This window comes from Scyliorhinus torazame, chromosome 3 (genome assembly GCF_047496885.1).
Source record: "Scyliorhinus torazame isolate Kashiwa2021f chromosome 3, sScyTor2.1, whole genome shotgun sequence".
NCBI classification, from domain to species: domain Eukaryota; kingdom Metazoa; phylum Chordata; class Chondrichthyes; order Carcharhiniformes; family Scyliorhinidae; genus Scyliorhinus; species Scyliorhinus torazame.
In genome coordinates this window covers 31,522,359-31,539,266 of record NC_092709.1, presented here as the reverse complement: position 1 = coordinate 31,539,266, position 16,908 = coordinate 31,522,359, and the positions used below count along the sequence as shown (strand labels likewise).

The window sequence follows — 16,908 nt, the reverse complement described above, 5'->3', positions numbered from 1 at the left end:
TTGTACATTGATACCTCTGGCTATCTTTTTCATTTTCTTTGGTTTTAATGCGATTCTGTAAAAAATTAAAACTCCAAAAAACTTTTTTAAAAGTCAATCCTCATCTTGATAAACACAAATATGGCTAAATTGATCAATTTAATATGATTATAATTTTTGATACAGTATTGATGTTCTTTTCTTTTTTCTGCTGCAGGATAATAATAATAATCGCTTATTGTCACAAGTAGGCTTCAATGAAGTTACTGTGAAAAGCCCCTCGTCGCCACATTCCGGCACCTTTTAGGGGAGGCCGGTACAGGAATTGAACCCTCGCTGCTGCCTTGCTCTACATTACAAGCCAGCTATTTAGCTCACTGTGCTAAACCCATAGAATATAGGAGCAGGAGGAGGCCTTCTGGCCCTTCGAGCCTGCTCCGCCATTCATCACGATCATGGCTGATCATCCAACTCAATAGATTAATCCTGCTTTCTCGCCATAGCCTTTGATCCCATTCTCCCCAAGTGCTATATCCAGCCGCCTCTTGAATATATTCAAAGTTTTAGCATCAACTATGTCCTGTGGTAATGAATTCCACAGGCTCACCACTCTTTGTGTGAAAAAATGTCTCCTTGTTCAGTGGTGAGGGCTCGTAGCAGGTGTTTCTTGGTACTTATACTGGTTTGTGGATTATTAAGGTCAATTATATCAATGATAAGTCTACTATCAGTTTAATCAGCATAAAACTGCAATCACAATATGTGGTAGAGTAAATATGTGTATACTATGTGAAGGCTATAAGGGTCCATCTCCACTGAAAAAAGTCCTGAATCAAGATACAGAACCATAGAACACAGTGCAAAAAGAGGCCATTTGGCCTATCAAGTCTGCGGCGACACTCTGAAAGACCACCCTGCCTAGGCCCACTCCCCGCCTTAACCTCGCAACCCCATCTTTGGACTGTGGGAAAAAAACCAGGCACCCGGATGAAATCCACCCAGATACGGGGAGAAAGTGCAAACTCCACACAGACAGTCACCCAAGGCCCGGAATTGAACCTGGGTCCCTGGCGCTGTGAGGCAGCAGTGCTTGCCATCGTGCCACCCTATTCTCTCTTAATCAAAAATCCTCTCACTATGTTTGAATGCCATCAAAATCTTTCGCTCCTAAAGTTTTAGTCAACGGCACCAAACCTTTGAATGTTTCAGTAAAATGTACCAAAAGCTGAAATCTTGCATATCTACACAAGTTAATCTGTGAAATGGATACACAAGACTCTTACCTCCCATAGCTCAGTTACTGCCTTGACATCATTATGATCCTCTTCGTCCTGCACATCATTGCGGATCTTTCTGTGCTGCTCTGCAAGCTCATGAAAACTCTATAAAGTTCACAGCTATATTAATTTGTGTTATGGGACCACCAAACTACTGGAGTTCAATCTGCCTGTTAGAATTAATTTCAGAATGCACAATACTCTTATTCAGGAATTAAATACCTACAGGCAATGTTATTTTTAAGATTCACAGATAGCCTGTTATTGCCCGAGCATAACGATGGCACAACATTTCTTTCAGGGGCACAAACATTTTTTTTGTATCAATGCAACCCAGCATGAAGGCAAGAATAAAGGCAATATCCACTCACTCTGTTGTTTCTCTTGTTTCTGAATTTAGAACTTGCACGATTAAATTTTGGAACTGGATTCATTTGTATGTCCCACACTCCCTCAATCAAGATTCACCCAACCTGGTGGTCTGTCAATAGGCACTGTAATGCTCAGACATTGGTATGAACAGTACAGCCAACAAGAATGCTCATGAAGACAACAGCACATAGGGAAGCTGATTCAGATGCTGGAGTTTCCCTTCCCGCCATCCGAGGAGTCGGTGGCAAACAATCCCTGCCAATACTGACTGCCCTGTAGCCAATTGATTCTCCAAAGAGTGTTAATTGGCTGGAGGCAGGACTTCCGCTCCTCACTCAGGAGGATTACACCTGAGACAGAAGTGCTCGATTCCATCAGTGAGTGTTCTGACCACCGTACAAATACATATACGGACATATGAATTAGAAGCAGTAGGCCACTCGGCTCCTTGAGTCTGCTCCGCCATTCAGTAAGATAACGGCTGATCTGATTGGAAGTTCACCCCCACATTCCAGCCCACCCCCGGTGACCTTTCACCTCCTTGTTTATCAAAAATCTATCTACATCTGCCTTAAAAATATTTAAAGTCTCTGCTTCCATCACCTGTTGAGGAAAATAGTTCTGAATACTCACGGCTCTCAGAGAGAACAAGGTTTCTCTCCAGAATCTGAAGCTGTTGTGTATTTTGTAAATGAAATAATGTTTTCCATGATGCACAACTTCAGTAAATAAGTGAAGGGTAGTTTGTTGATGGGCAGTCTTAAGTAGGCCAGTGATTGCTTTGTTATAATGGAGATACTCTCTCATGCTAAACACAAGAGTTTGAGACCAGCATGTTAACTCCCACACTTATGGACTTCCGGCTGCGGCTATGCCTTGGTAGGTCGCACGGTCAGCAGCTCCCGCCGATAATGGACTTTTGGGCCCTTTTAAGGAGCTCCAGCGGCATTTGGACGACGATTCCCGGTGTGGGAAAGAAACAGTGTGGGTCCCCCAGCACTGTATGGAGTGGACCAGGAGTGGCGCGGTCAAAAAGTAGCTTCAGAGAAGAGAGGAGAACGGGCGCGAAAAACCAAGATGGCGGCGGCCGGGGATCAGGCAGCGTGGGCCCAGTGGTCTCGGGAGCAGCAGGACTTTTTGAGAAGCTGCTTTGCGGACTTGAAGGCGGAGATGTTGGCCCCTATGAAGGCGTTGATCGAAAGGTTGGTGGAGACCCAGAAGATGCAGGGGACGGCGATCAAGGAGGTGCAGCAAAAGGCCTCTGAGAATGAGGACGAGATTCTGGGCCTGGCGGTCAGAGTGGAAGCGCACTAGGCGCTGCACAAAAAATGGCAGGAGGAGCTGGAGGACATGGAGAATAGGTCGAGGAGGCAGAACCTGCCGATTCTGGGTCTCCCTGAAGGCATGGAGGGGTCGGATGCTGGGGCGTATGTGGCCACGATGCTGAGTACGCTGATGGGCGCCCGGGCCTTCCCGAGACCCCTGGAGCTGGATGGGGCACACAGAGCCCTGGCCAGGAGGCCGAGGGCGAACGAGCCACCGAGGGCTATGGTGGTAAGGTTCCACCGCTTCACCGACAGGGAGTGTGTCCTGCGATGGATGAAGGAGGAGCGGAACAGCAGGTGAGAGAATACCGAGATCTGGATTTACCAGGACTGGAATGCAGAGCTGGCCAAGAAGCGGGCAGGATTAAATCGGGCCAAGGAGGTCCTCCACGTGAAGGGGGTGACGTTCGGGCTGTTACAGCCGGCGAGGCTGTGGGTCACATACCAGGACCGACACCACTATTTTGATACGTCGGATGAGGTGTGGACTTTCATCAAAAATAAGAAGTTGGACTCGAACTAATGGTTTGCAGTATGTTCTGGGGGTTGTTGGTGAGGGAGATGGGGCGATATTTGGGTGGGGATTTTCCCCGCGTTTTCTTGGGTCTGGGTGGCCCCGTGGCCTGGGGCCCTCGTGGATTGGGGCGAGGTCGCAGTTGGGAGGAGCTGCGTCATCGGGGGTGGGGTCGGCCCAGGCAGGGAGCGCGGCTTTTTCCCGCGAAATGGTGAGGGCGGTACCTGAAGCGGGGAGAGGTACTGTGTTTGATATCTGCATTGGTTTATACGGGGTGTAGGGGGGGGGGGGGACTCTCTTTACCCCACTTAGGGGGGGGGGGTTGGAGATTTGGATGGGGAATCCAAAGGGGGATTGGAGGCAGAGGCAGGATCAGCCAGGGTCAGCATGAGTCAGCTGACTTACGGGAGTGCAATGGGGGGGATAGGGGGGTTAAGCAGTTGCTTGGTCGGGGGAGGGGGGGTTTGGGGGGGGGGGGAAACTGGGTTGCTGCTGGGCTGATTGAGGAGGAATCGATGGTAAGAGGGAGAGTCGGGGCAGGGAGCCTCCGCCTGGGGGACTGGAGGATGCAGGAGATGCGGGCACGTGGCTGGCCTAAAAAAGGAGATGGCTAGTTGGCAGGGGGGGGGGGGGGGGCGAGTAGCCCCCTGATCCGGCTGATCACGTGGAACGTGAGAGGCCTGAATGGGCTGGTCAAGAGGGCCCGGGTGTTCTCGCACTTAAAGGGGCTGAAGGCAGACGTAGCCATGCTACAGGAAACACACCTGAAGATCGTGGATCAAACCAGGCTGAGGAAGGGATGGGTGGGACAGGTTTTCCACTCAGGGCTGGATGCGAAGAACAGGGGGGGGTCGCAATCTTGGTGAATAAGCGGGTGGCATTTGAGGCGGCGGGTATTGTGGCAGATAAAGGGGGTCGATATGTTATGGTGAGTGGCAGGCTGCAGGGGGCCCGGGTGGTGCTGGTGAATGTGTATGCTCCGAACTGGGACGATGCGGGGTTCATGAAGCAGATGCTGAGTCGGATTCCGGATCTGAAGTCATGTACTTTGGTAATGGGCGGGGGGGGGGGGGGGGGGGGGAGACTTCAATACGGTCCTGGACCCGACTCTGGACCGGTCTAGGTCGAGGGCGGGTAAGCGGCCAGCAGCGGCCAAGGTCTTGAGGGGATTCATGGACCAGATGGGGGGGTGGATCCGTGGAGATTTGCCAGTCCAAGGCGAGGGAGTTATCCTTCTTCTCCCATGTACACAAGGCTTACTCGCGGATAGATTTTTTCGTGCTAAGCAGGGCGCTGATCTCGAGGGTGGAGGGGATGGGATACTCGGCCATTGCGATCTCGGACCATGCCCCGCACTGGGTGGAGCTGGGGATGTGGGAGGAGAGCGGCTAACGCCCGCTATGGCGAATGAACGTGGGACTACTGGCGGGCGAGGAGGTCTGTGGGCGGGTCCGGAGGTGCATCCAAAGATATGTGGAGGCCAATGATAATGGGGAGGTGTCGGTGAGTGTGGTCTGGGAGGCGCTGAAGGCAGTGGTCAGGGGGGAGTTAATCTCAATCAGGGCCCACAGGGAAAAGAGGGAGAGGATGGAGAGGGAGAGATTGGTGGGGGAGATACTGAGGGTAGATAGGAGGTATGCGTAATCACCCGAGGAGGGGCTGTTGAAGGAGCGCCAGAACCTCCAAATGGAGTTTGACTTGCTTACCACGGGGAAGGCTGAGGCCCAGTTGTGGAAGGTACAGGGAGCAGTGTATGAGTATGGGGAGAAGGCAAGTCGAATGCTGGCGCATCAGCTGCGGAAGAGGGAGGCGGCTAGGGAGATTGGGGGAATTAGAGATGGGGGGGGGGAACACGGTGCGGAGTCCAGCTAAAATAAACGAGGCCTTTAAGAACTTCTATGGTAAACTGTATGAGTCAGAACCCCCGGAGGGAGGGGAGGGGATGAGGCAGTTCCTGGACCAACTGAGGTTCCCAAAGGTGGAGGAAAGGCGGATAGAGGGACTGGTGGCCCCAATTGGGGTGGCGGAGCTAGTTAAGGGGTTGGGGAGTATGCAGGCGGGCAAGGCCCCGGAGCCTAATGGGTTCCCCATAGAGTTCTATAGGAAATTCTCGGAGGTGTTGGGCCCGCTGTTGTTGAGAACTTTTAACGAGTCTAAGGAAAAGGGTATCCTTCCTCCGACGATGTTGCAGGCTCTGATCTCGCTTATCCTCAAGCGTGATAAGGACCCGCTACAATGAAGCTCCTATGGGCCGATTTCACTCCTTAATGTGAATGCCAAGCTGTTGGCCAAGATCTTGGCCACTCGGATTGAGGATTGTGTCCCGGGAGTGATTCATGAGGATCAGATGGGGTTTGTGAAGGGCAGGCAGCTGAATACGAATGTGCGGAGGTTCCTGAATGTGATCATGATGCCCTCGGAGGGTGGGACGCGGAAGTGGTAGTAGCAATGGACGCGGAGAAGGCCATCGACCGGGTGGAGTGAGAGTATCTCTGGGAGGTGTTAGGCAGATTTGGATTTGGGGAGGAATTCATAGGGTGGGTCAAATTGTTGTACCAGGCCCCGGTAGCGAGTGTTTCGACGAACCGGCTGCAGTCAGGGTACTTTAGGTTATATCGTGGAACGAGGCAGGGGTGCCCTTTGTCCCCCCTGCTGTTTGCCTTGACGATTGAGCCGCTGGCCATGGCGTTGAGGGAGTCCAGAAGCTGGAGGGGGTTGGTTCGGGGGGGGGGGGGGGGGGGAGGAGCACAGGACATTGTAGTGTTTTGTAAAAATTATGGAAAAATCTTGAAGAAAAACATTAATTTAAAAAAAAACCTCCCACACTTATGTCTAACAGGTTAATTTATGAATATTTTACAGTCTGACCTGCAAAAACTCAGCAGCAGCGAGCATTTCTCCTGCCTGGTCTTTCGTATTAACTGCCTCTTGTCTTTGTGTCTCTTCAAGTCGTTTCACCAAAGTTCTGTGACTTCTCTTCATTTCCAAAATGAGTTCTTTGGTCTGTTTTGCACATTCTGTAAGAAGTGTTTATATTATATGTGGGTACAAGTCATGGAAATGCTTCAAGTTTCAAAGGTTCAAGGGATGTTTGAAGCCGTATCAAAGTTATTTTGTCTGCAATTTGTCGGTAATATTTTGTCTGGTGGCACGGTAGCACAGTGGTTAGCATTGTTGCTTCACAGTGCCAGGGACCTGGGTTCGATTCCTGGCTCGGGTCACTGTCTGTGCAGAGTCTGCATGGGTTTCCTCCGGGTGCTCCAGTTTCATCCCACAAGTCCCAAAAGACATGCTTGCTAGGTGAATTGGACATTAATAATAATAATAATAATAATAATAAGAAGAAGAATCTTTATTAATGTCACAAGTAGGCTTACATTAACACTGAATTGAAGTTACTGTGAAAATGCCCTAGTTAGAGCAGGAAATCAGGACAACTTAAGTGATATTCAGGGCCTATAGCTTCCAGGTTTATTTCAGGAGCATTATTTCGCAATTTGGAACATAAGTAGAATTTCAATTACAGCTTACTTATCAAAGTAACTGTCCTTGTAATGATTGACAGGATATCCAACACATTCAGGTTTCCAGGATACAGGGGAAAACATCCTGAGTGGTTACCAGTGACAATAAAGCTGCCACTTCTAAAACTCTAAAGAAATAATATTTTTCTGACCTGTGGGGGCCGTTAATGTCCCAAATCCTGGGGGAATTATGCCTGCATGCGTCCAGACATTGGTATCACCAAGACAAACCTGAAGGCTACACTGTCTGCCTCTACCCTGACTGAATCAAACTACACTTCCAGGCAGAATGATAAATGAGTGGTAGCCACTTATGAGTGGAAAATGGGTCAAAATCCTGGAATTTCCTCCCTAACGGCACTGTGTGTGTCCCTACACCTCATGGCCTGCAGTGGCTCAAGAAGGCAGCTCACCACCACCTTCACAAGGGCAACGAGAGATGGGCAATTGTGCTGGCCTAGCCAGGGATGCCCAAATCCTGTAATTTTTTTTTTTAATACAACACTACCTAACAGCACATCCTACTTTTATTTTTCAGGCTCAAGTATCCATTTATTTAGAATTTCTTACTTGCAATTAAAATGTTCTAAGTGTACTTGGGACATTAATAGGAGCTCAACCCTTTAATTTCTATCATTTCTACCCAGGACAGTAAATGGTTACTCATAGAAATCGTTAAGTTTGCAGAATCCATGGGCGAGATTCTCCATCCCGTCAGCCCCGTTTTCCGGCACGGCGTCCCCCCCCCCCGCCTGCAGCGGGATCCTCCGTTCCAGCAGCCGGCCAAAGGGGTTTCCCATTGTTGCCATCCCCACTGTCGGGAACCCCTTGGGCAAGACTGCAAAGCGCAGGATCTCGCCGATGGAGAATCCAGCAGCTTATCTTCTTAGATTGATCAGATTTTGACATTTAGAAGTGGTATCCCTGAGTCAGTAAAAAAAAAGTGGGCCTGGAATTATAAAACTGAATCTTTATTGCACATATTTCAGCTCATAAGCTGCTGTTTAAGACTTACCATGAATGTACTTATCCACACTGTCTTGAACAGAACTTTGTAATCTGGCTACAATAGCTTCTTTTTGCCAAAAGGCTAGTACACCATCCCTGGCGAGAATGTTCAGCATTGATGTCACCATCTTTAATTTGTCTTTGTTTTCTTGCTGAACAAGCCACTTCAAGGAAAGAAGGTTTTTTGCCATGAACTCCCAGCTCAACAGCTTATCCAGAATAACCTATGACAAGAGCATAACCCTGGCAGTTGAAAGTTAGCTGTTAAACGATTTAATTCAAGTTTAACTTCTAATGCATGCTATCCAAATGCTTATCAAGCATTTACTTGGCATGGGGGCGTGCTGGTACAAAGTGGATGCACAGATGCAATATGAGGGGCATAACTTTGCTAAACTGGTCTTGATCCTATGCTTTTGTGGTGGTTTTTAAGATCGTCTGTCAGACGTGATCCAACACTGCCTCAGTTATGCATTGGTTGCAATATTAATGTACAAAATTAAATTTTAAAGGTTTAATATTGAAGCAACTTGATTGAATTGCCTGAACATTTTTTGAAGTTAGTGAAAGGTTTGAAAGAAGCTAGCAGATGGAAGCAGCGAGCAGTTTTGCACCTCCATTGAATTACACATTCGTGGAGCTCTACATCCCGAGAGTAGTGAATGACAATGTCAGTAAGCTCAATATGATGGAAATTGACATCAATCGTGCCATGCAGCAATACCCACACACCAATAAACAACTTGTTGATTCTCAATTTGTGTCCTGGCAGGACTACTTCATCCAGATATCATCAAAACCTCGGGGCATGAAAAGAGCTAAATGCAAGAGGAGAGATGAACACAATCACCCTTGACATCAAGGAAGCTTTCAACAGAGTACGGCACAGAGTAAGGAGCTCTAGTAAAGCTCAAATGAAACTGGAGGCGTACTTGATACAAAAGCAGATTACTGTTGCAGGGTGTCTTCACAGCCCTGGGACATCAATGTAGGAGTTCCTTAGGAAATAGTCCTCAAGCCAACCATATTCAGCTGCTTTACTGAAGACTTACCCTCTTTCATAAGGTCAGAAGTGATACTATTCGCCTGATGGTTCAATTATGTCCCACCTTGTTCATAACTGCTCCAATAATGAAGCAACGCAAGCCAGCCTACAACAGGAACTAAGTAACATCTAAGTTTGTACTAACAAGAGACACGTTCATACCACTTGAGTGCCAGGCAATGATCGTGTTCAATGCTCAAGTCAGTGAACCATGGAGCAAGTGTCCAACTCTTAAGAACATTTTGGGGATTTTTTGAAGGTCAGTTCATTCCTTCATTATTCTGGAGGTTCCTGTTTCTTAATAAACTGCAAGCTACAAAATGTTGGTTTTGGACTTTTCTTTAAGGATTCTGAACATGTCGCAAAATTTAATCAGTTACATGCAACCTTTCAGAGTTGGGGACGAGATACTCAGTTGAAAGCAGTGAGCAATTTGCATGATCAGAAATTTGAGCCCAGGCACAAAGTTCCAATACTCCGAAGCTCAGAAAATGAAATCCTTGTACACAGAAACCTCCAAAAATACAAAAAGCTGAAGCCTACCCAGTATTATTTTCCCTGCCTTCACATTCATTCTTCTCCCCAATCCTTCCTTGAAGCTGAAAATGAGGAAATTTCAGCAATAACTCTGTAAACTTCAAAGATGAAGGGCTGATCCACACCAGAGATTGGCGGCGATTTTGCTCCCCCATTCCCTGTGAGCGCAAAGGGCAACGTGGGTGAAAAGCAAGATTCTCGCCGAAGAGATATCGTTTTTCGATTTTCCCCACCCCTCGTTGGTGACGTAACCCATTTCAATACATTTGAATAAACGTAAATATGATTAGCGGGATGCCCTGCCATATTGACCTCCCATATTTACAATTCTCCACGCGCTGTGACTTCACATTGCCAAGGTTTACAGCAGGTATTTAACAACGTGAAGCAGTTGAAGAGATCCCGACAGGGGAGCACAGTTAAGTATAGCCCCCGGGAGGAGAGGGACCTGCCCAGGCAGCACCTGGGCACTACCTCCTGGCACTGTGTCCTCTGGAGAGCGCCATTGGGGGGATTCCCATTATGTGTGGGGTGGGGTTGCCCCAATGCTTGTGGTAGAGTGGGGATGTTCCCTGTATCCACAGGGGAATGAGGGGGTGGCGGGGGGCGGGGGGGGGGGGGGGGGGGGGGGTGCCCCGGTGCCCCGGTGCTTGTTGATGACGTGGGGATGCAATTCTTTAAGCACAGTTCGACGTACCTTTTAAAAAGGTGGCCCAATCTCTGTGGCACGGGCGCTGCTGGTCCTATCAGGCCCTGCTCTGCCACCGTGGCTCTAGATTTTCCATCACAGAGTGCCAGTTTATCTGGAGAGAAAACCCGACTGTGTAGCTGGAGAGCTGCACGATGGCTTTCTCGCCTGGGCCAGCACTCTGTGCACGGAGTGCAAAATTCTGCCTATTGTCACTGATTGGCTGAAAACCACCTATAAGGGAGCAATCTCTTCTTGTCTGACCAATCCAGGACGTTTAAGGAACTGCAACTACATTGTTCATCTGTCCCTGGCTGCCATGCATAACTAAATTGATTACAACCATGTTTAGCTTCAGTTCATAGGGAAACTAACAATGGTCGAAATCTCCTTGGGGTAGAAATTCTTCTTGGGTGGAGATGTAGAGCAGGTAATATTGGATCGGCCCCCCATTCTACCCAGCGTCTGATGATTAATTTGATTGACTGCGGCAGAACTGAATATGATTCGGTTTATTGCCTGTTTTGGATCACCATCCAAGATTAATTTCTACCACCGCCCCCACCCCTTGGGCGTTTATGGGATGGATCAAAGAAGCTTGCAGACTGGATTTGGCAGTGGAATAAAATTCACTAACAGTCAGCAACTGTACATGCAACAATAGCCGAGGTGTTATCCACTCCCGAGACCTGCATTTAAAGTATCCTTTCATATGTGTAACAAGAGGCATGTCCATACCATCTCCACTTCACAACACATGCTGTCACAAAGTTCGACAATCTGGTGCAGGATGACTTTTAGACAGCCTGGCCATTCCAAGAAGTGGTAATTGCCGCAGCTTAATAAATTCATGCTCCTGGATTCGTTGAAGCCACACCAAGAATTAGTGCCACGCACGGCAGTCCACAATGCATACATATCAAAGCAGTGATAAATAATATATTTCCTTTATATAGGTCACAGAGCTTTGACACTTCTCTTTCTGAGTGCAGTGGGGGAAAGTCCTCTCTCCTCCTGGCCCACAAAGTTTCCCTTAAAATTTTTTCCCAGATATCCCTTTTAATGGACATATATTTTGCACACTTGTAAGTGAAAATTGCCAACCAAGTTGCACAACTCGAATAGGACCCAATTTGAGTGCGCAAGCAGCCTTCAGCCTGTTTTGGGAATGAAATCAGATAAGGTAGATGTTGGGAGCAGCCATTGTTTCCCTGGCACATCTTATCAGTTGAGCATAATCAAGTACATCTTTCCAAAGTACCATTCTGAACGTTCCTACTAACTATAATTCTCAATTTTACATTGCATTGCAACACTGTAATGATGCACTTTCACAGACTTCACTAAAAACACAAAATTATTGATGCACGATCAATGGCCACTAAAGCATGGGTGTAGTCCAACTGAAAGCTTTAATAAGCTAGATGTTTCCCCCAGCAGCTCAGGTACAGAATGAGGGCTGCTGGGGCGGCACGGGTTCTTATACCCCACCTATCAGGGCGGAGCTATTATACACTCTAGCCAATAGAAAGCATACAGTTTCCACCAATGGTGCTTTAGCCTATCAGGTACCGTAATACCTATAATACCACATTCACCCCCTGTTAAAAAAAAGAGTCCGGCGGGGGTGGCGGCCAGAAACTACAAAACATAACATGGTATAATTAGTTATGGAGGTACCGTAATACATTCATACAGTGTTCAGTAACTATTTACAAGTCTGGTAGCTATGTACATTTGATGGTTTATATTTACAGATTACAGTTAAAATGAAGCAATCAGTGAATCGGGGGCCCTGGTCGTCCTCTGTGATCGTCGGAGCCTCGGTGATGACACCGGTGGAGGCTCGGGCGTTTGTGACTCCGGGAGCGTGGCTTCGATCTCCATGGCAGCTTCGTCACCCCTAGACGGCGCTGGTGGGGAAAACGGCTGACCTGGGAAGGGAGCGCCTGCGGGGGGTGTCGATGGGTGGGGGGGCCTAGACGGGGGCGGTGGAAGGACCGATCCTCCTGTAAGGTGCTGCGGTGGGGGGTGGGGGGGGGGGGGGGGGGGGGGGACTGGTGGCTGGAATGTGCGTGGAGGTCCAGCGGGCGCCAGGTCCCGTAGGGAGACCGTATCTTGTTGGCCGTCGGGGTACACCACGTAGGTGTACTGGGGGTTAGCATGGAGCAGATGGACCCTCTCGACCAACGAGTCTGACTTGTGCGCCCGCACGTGTTTTCGGAGCAGGATGGGTCCGGGTGCTGCCAACCAGGTCGGGAGCGAGGTCCCAGAGGAGGACTTCCTAGGGAAGACAAGGAGACGCTCGTGAGGTGTCTGATTGGTGGTCGTACAAAGTCGTGACCGGATGGAGTGGAGGGCATCCGGGAGGACTTCTTGCCAGCGGGAGACTGGTAGGTTCCTGGACCGTAGGGCCAGTAGGACGGTCTTCCAGGCTGTTCTGTTCTCCCTCTCTACCTGTCCGTTACCCCGGGGGTTGTAATTGGTCGTCCTGCTCGAGGCCATGCCCTTGCTGAGCAAGAAATGACGCAGTTCGTCGCTCATAAAGGAGGACCCCCTATCACTGTGTGTGTAAGCGGGGAACCCGAACAGTGCAAAGATGCTATGGAGGGCCTTGATTACGGTGGTGGCAGTCATGTCGGGGCAGGGGATGGCGAATGGGAACCGGGAGTACTCGTCAATCAGGTTCAGGAAATACGTGTTGCGGTCAGTGGAGGGGAGGGGGCCTTTGAAGTCCATGCTGAGGCGTTCAAAGGGACGGGACGCCTTTATCACATGCGCTCTCTCTGGCCGGTAGAAGTGCGGTTTGCACTCCGCGCAGATTTGGCAGTCCCTGGTGACTGTCCTGACCTCCTCGATGGAGTAGGGCAGGTTGCGGGTCTTGACAAAATTGGAAAAGTGAGTGACCCCTGGGTGGCAGAGGTCCTCGTGGAGGGCTCGGAGCCGGTCCACTTGTGCGGTGGCACATGTGCCACGGGACAGGGCGTCAGGAAGCTCGTTTAGCTTCCCGGGACGATACAAGATCTCGTAGTTGTAGGTGGAGAGTTCGAGCCTCCACTGCAAGATCTTGTCGTTTTTTATCTTGCCCCGCTGTGCATTATCGAATATGAAAGCAACCGACCGTTGGTCGGTGAGGAGAGTGAATCTCCTGCCAGCCGGGTAATGCCTCCAATGTCGCACAGCTTCCACAATGGCCTGGGCCTTCTTTTCGACTGAGGAGTGGCGGATTTCGGAAGCATGGAGGGTACGGGAGAAGAAGGCCACGGGTCTGCCCGCTTGGTTGAGGGTGGCCGCCAGAGCTACGTCGGACGCATCGCTCTCGACCTGGAAGGGGAGGGACTCGTCGATGGCGTGCATCATGACCTTTGCAATGTCTGCTTTGATGCGGCTGAAGGCCTGGCGGGCCTCTATCGACAGGGGAAAATTTGCGGATTGAATCAGGGGACGGGCCTTGTCCGCATAGTTGGGGACCCACTGGGCGTAGTAGCTAAAAAACTATCGGCAGCGTTTCAGGGCCCTGGAGCAGTGAGGGAGGGGGAACTCCATAAGGTGGCGCATGCCCCCTCCATTTCGCACTACGTAGCCGAGAATGGCTAGACGGTCGGTGCTAAACACACATTTATCCTTATTATATGTTAGGTTAAGGATTTTAGCGGTCTGGAGAAATTTTCAGTGGTTGGTGTCGTGGTCCTGCTGATCGTGGCCGCAGATGGTGACATTATCGAGATACGGGAATGTTGCTCGTAAACCGTACCGGTCAACCATTCGGTCCATCTCACGCTGGAAGACCGAGACCCCGTTGGTGACACCAAAGGGAACCCTTAAGAAGTGATAGAGCCGCCTGTCTGCCTCGAAGGCAGCGTATTTGCGGTCACTAGTGCGGATGGGAGCTGGTGGTAGGTGGACTTGAGATCCACCATGGAGAAGACCTTATAACGCACGATCCTGTTTACCAGGTCGGATATGCGGGGGAGAGGGTACGCGTCCAGCTGCATAAACCTGTTGATGGTCTGACTGTAGTCAATGACCATCCAATGCTTCTCCCCAGTCTTTACCATCACTACTTGAGTTCTCCAGGGGCTGTTATTGGCTTCAATGACCCCTTCCCTCAGTAGCCTTTGGACCTCTGACCTAATAAAGATCCGGTCCTGGGCACTGCAGCGTCAGCTCCTGGTGGCTGCGGGTTTGCAATCCGGGGTGAGGTTCGCAAACAGGGAAGGTGGGTCGACCTTAAGGGTCGCGAGGCCGCAGACAGTAAGGGGGGGTATAGGGCCACCGAATTGGAAGGTCAGACTCTGAAGGTTACACTGGACGTCTAAACCCAGGAGTGTAGCCGCGCAGAGGTGATTAACAGGGTGGGTAAGGAGGGAACAGCGCCTTACCGTGTCGGGGTGTATGAAGCTCTCCGTGCTCCCAGAGTCAATTAGGCAGGACGTCTCGTGCCCGTTGATGAAAACGGTCGTCGTAGCGGTTGAGAGTGTTCGAGGCCGAGACTGGTCCAGAGTCACCGAGGCCAATCGCAGTAGTTGAGAGTTCTGTTCAGGCAGTGTGTGGTCGGCCGAGTTGGGGTCCTGGGGGTTCATCTAAGGTGGCGTCTCCCATTGGTCGCACATGGCCGGGGGTGCACAAAATGGCGGCGCCCATCCCTCCAGCGTGGCGTTCGCGGAACAAGATGGCGGCGCCCAGGGTCTGCACGTGGCCCTGGGATATGGAGGTGGCAGCGACTGCTGGCCGCACGGGGCCCGTGGAGAAGTTTGTGGTTGCAGTCCGCATTCGCCGCTGGAGACCGCGGCCACCACTCGGGCCTGACATAACCCCCACAAAATGGCCCTTTTTGCCGCATCCCTTGCAGGTGGATGCGCGGGCTGGGCAGCGCTGGCGTGAGTGCTTGGCCTGCCCGCAAAAGTAGCAGTGGGGCCCCTCGGGGTTGCCAGGCCGCCTTGCAACGCAGGCCTGTGAGGAAACGGGAAAAGAGTCTCGGGGTCGGCCGCGGCATGGTTCCACGCTGGCCAGGGGGCTGCCGCGCTGTCGGGAACGTAGGGGCAGGCGTTCCTGGAGGCCACGTCCAGGGAGCCTGCAAGGGCCTGTGCCTCCCTGAGACCCAGGGTGTCCTTCTCTAACAGGCGCTGGCGGATTTGTGACGAAAGCATACCTGCCACAAAAGCGTCCCGGGCTAAGAGCTCCGTGTGTTCGCTCGCCGAAACTTGCGGGCAGCCGCAGCTTCTTCCCAGCACCAGGACGTTGTGGTAGAATTCCTCCAGCGATTCACCAGGGGTTTGTCGCCTTGTTGCAAGCAGGTGCCGGGCGTAGACCTGGTTTACCGGGCGAATATAGTGTCCTTTTAGCAGCTCAATTGCTGCATCAAAGTCTTCCGCTTCCTCGATGAGGGTGTAAATCTCCAGGCTCACCCTTGGGTGCAGGACGTGCAGTTTCTGCTCACCCATGGGTGCATTTTCGGCCATCTCGAGATACCCTTTAAAGCATGCCAGCCAGTGCTTAAAGATTGCCGCTGAGGTTGCCGCGTGGGGGCTAAGTTGCAGACACTCCGGCTTGATTCGGAGCTCTATCCTTTTTTCTTAAAATTCTAGCTTATTAAATTGATGCACAATCAATGACCACTAAAGCGAGGTTGTAGTCCAACTGAAGGCTTTAATAAGCTACATGTTTCCCCCAGCAGCTCAGGTACAGAATGAGCAGCAGCTCAGGTACAGGATGAGGGCTGCTGGGGCGGCACGAGTTCTTATACCCCGCCTCTCAGGGCGGAGCTATTATACACTCTAGCCAATAGAAAGCATACAGTTTCCACCAATGGTGCTTCAGCCTATCAGGTACTGTAATACCTAGAATACCACAATTATTTATTAATAAGCAGAATTGTACAGCAGCTACAGGGCTGCTGCTGTTAGCTCCCTACCTGTTTCCTGCCTAAGGGAGGACTCCCCCACTGGGGTGATTACTCTCTCTGTGTTCCAATTGGTCCCCCAAGCCAGGTGACCCCTGCTCTGCTATGTTGCCCACCACATCCCCCTGCCTTTATGCAATCTTCAATAACTAGGTTACTCAGTCCTAAGTTCTAATTAAACAGTGTACACATGAGTTGGACAATGATAAATCTGGGGTGGAATTCTCCGTTTCTGAGACTAAGTGTTGACGCCAACGCAGAATCCGTAGACTTTTACTACAGAAAAACCACACCGCACCTGGACCGATTCCACTACCCTTTGAGGGGCTAGCACCGATGCTGCGTGGAACATAATCGATTCCAATGAAAAATTATGCAGGATACACCGGGTCCGTGATCGACACTCGGGAGGCTGACAAGCTGCAGCCGCACATACACATTACAATCCCCACACACACTTATCACAGCCAACATGAAGGCACTGGTTGCGCTGGAGCGTGCCCATACAGCTGATGGGTTGGCTGAGGCCAGAGGGCACCTAGGGAGTGCCCTGGGGGGACACCGATATGACCCGTGGCACTAAGTTCGAAGTAGGCTGCTCGCGGTGGGCGCAGCTGCATGGCTGCCTTGCCAGCTGCAGCAATGGTGTTCCATGCCCATCCACCAGCCCCACAGCCCACCTTCTGGCCATTCCCCACTCCTACCCCGGCCCTGGTAGAAGCCCTCGGCCAGTGGTA

General features: G+C 50.6%; 1 protein-coding gene across 2 annotated transcripts in view; it reads right to left on the bottom strand.

The window, feature by feature from the left end:
* Positions 1-16,908, bottom strand: part of LOC140408392 (evC complex member EVC-like) — a 78,312-nt gene that overhangs the window by 36,193 nt on the left and 25,211 nt on the right. For both annotated transcript variants that reach the window (XM_072495518.1, XM_072495519.1), the window contains 3 exons: positions 8,007-8,223; positions 6,336-6,484; positions 1,263-1,361 (listed from right to left, as the gene is read on the bottom strand). In XM_072495518.1, the coding sequence (XP_072351619.1) occupies positions 1,263-1,361; positions 6,336-6,484; positions 8,007-8,223 (465 nt within the window). The remainder of the gene's footprint in view (positions 1-1,262; positions 1,362-6,335; positions 6,485-8,006; positions 8,224-16,908) is intronic.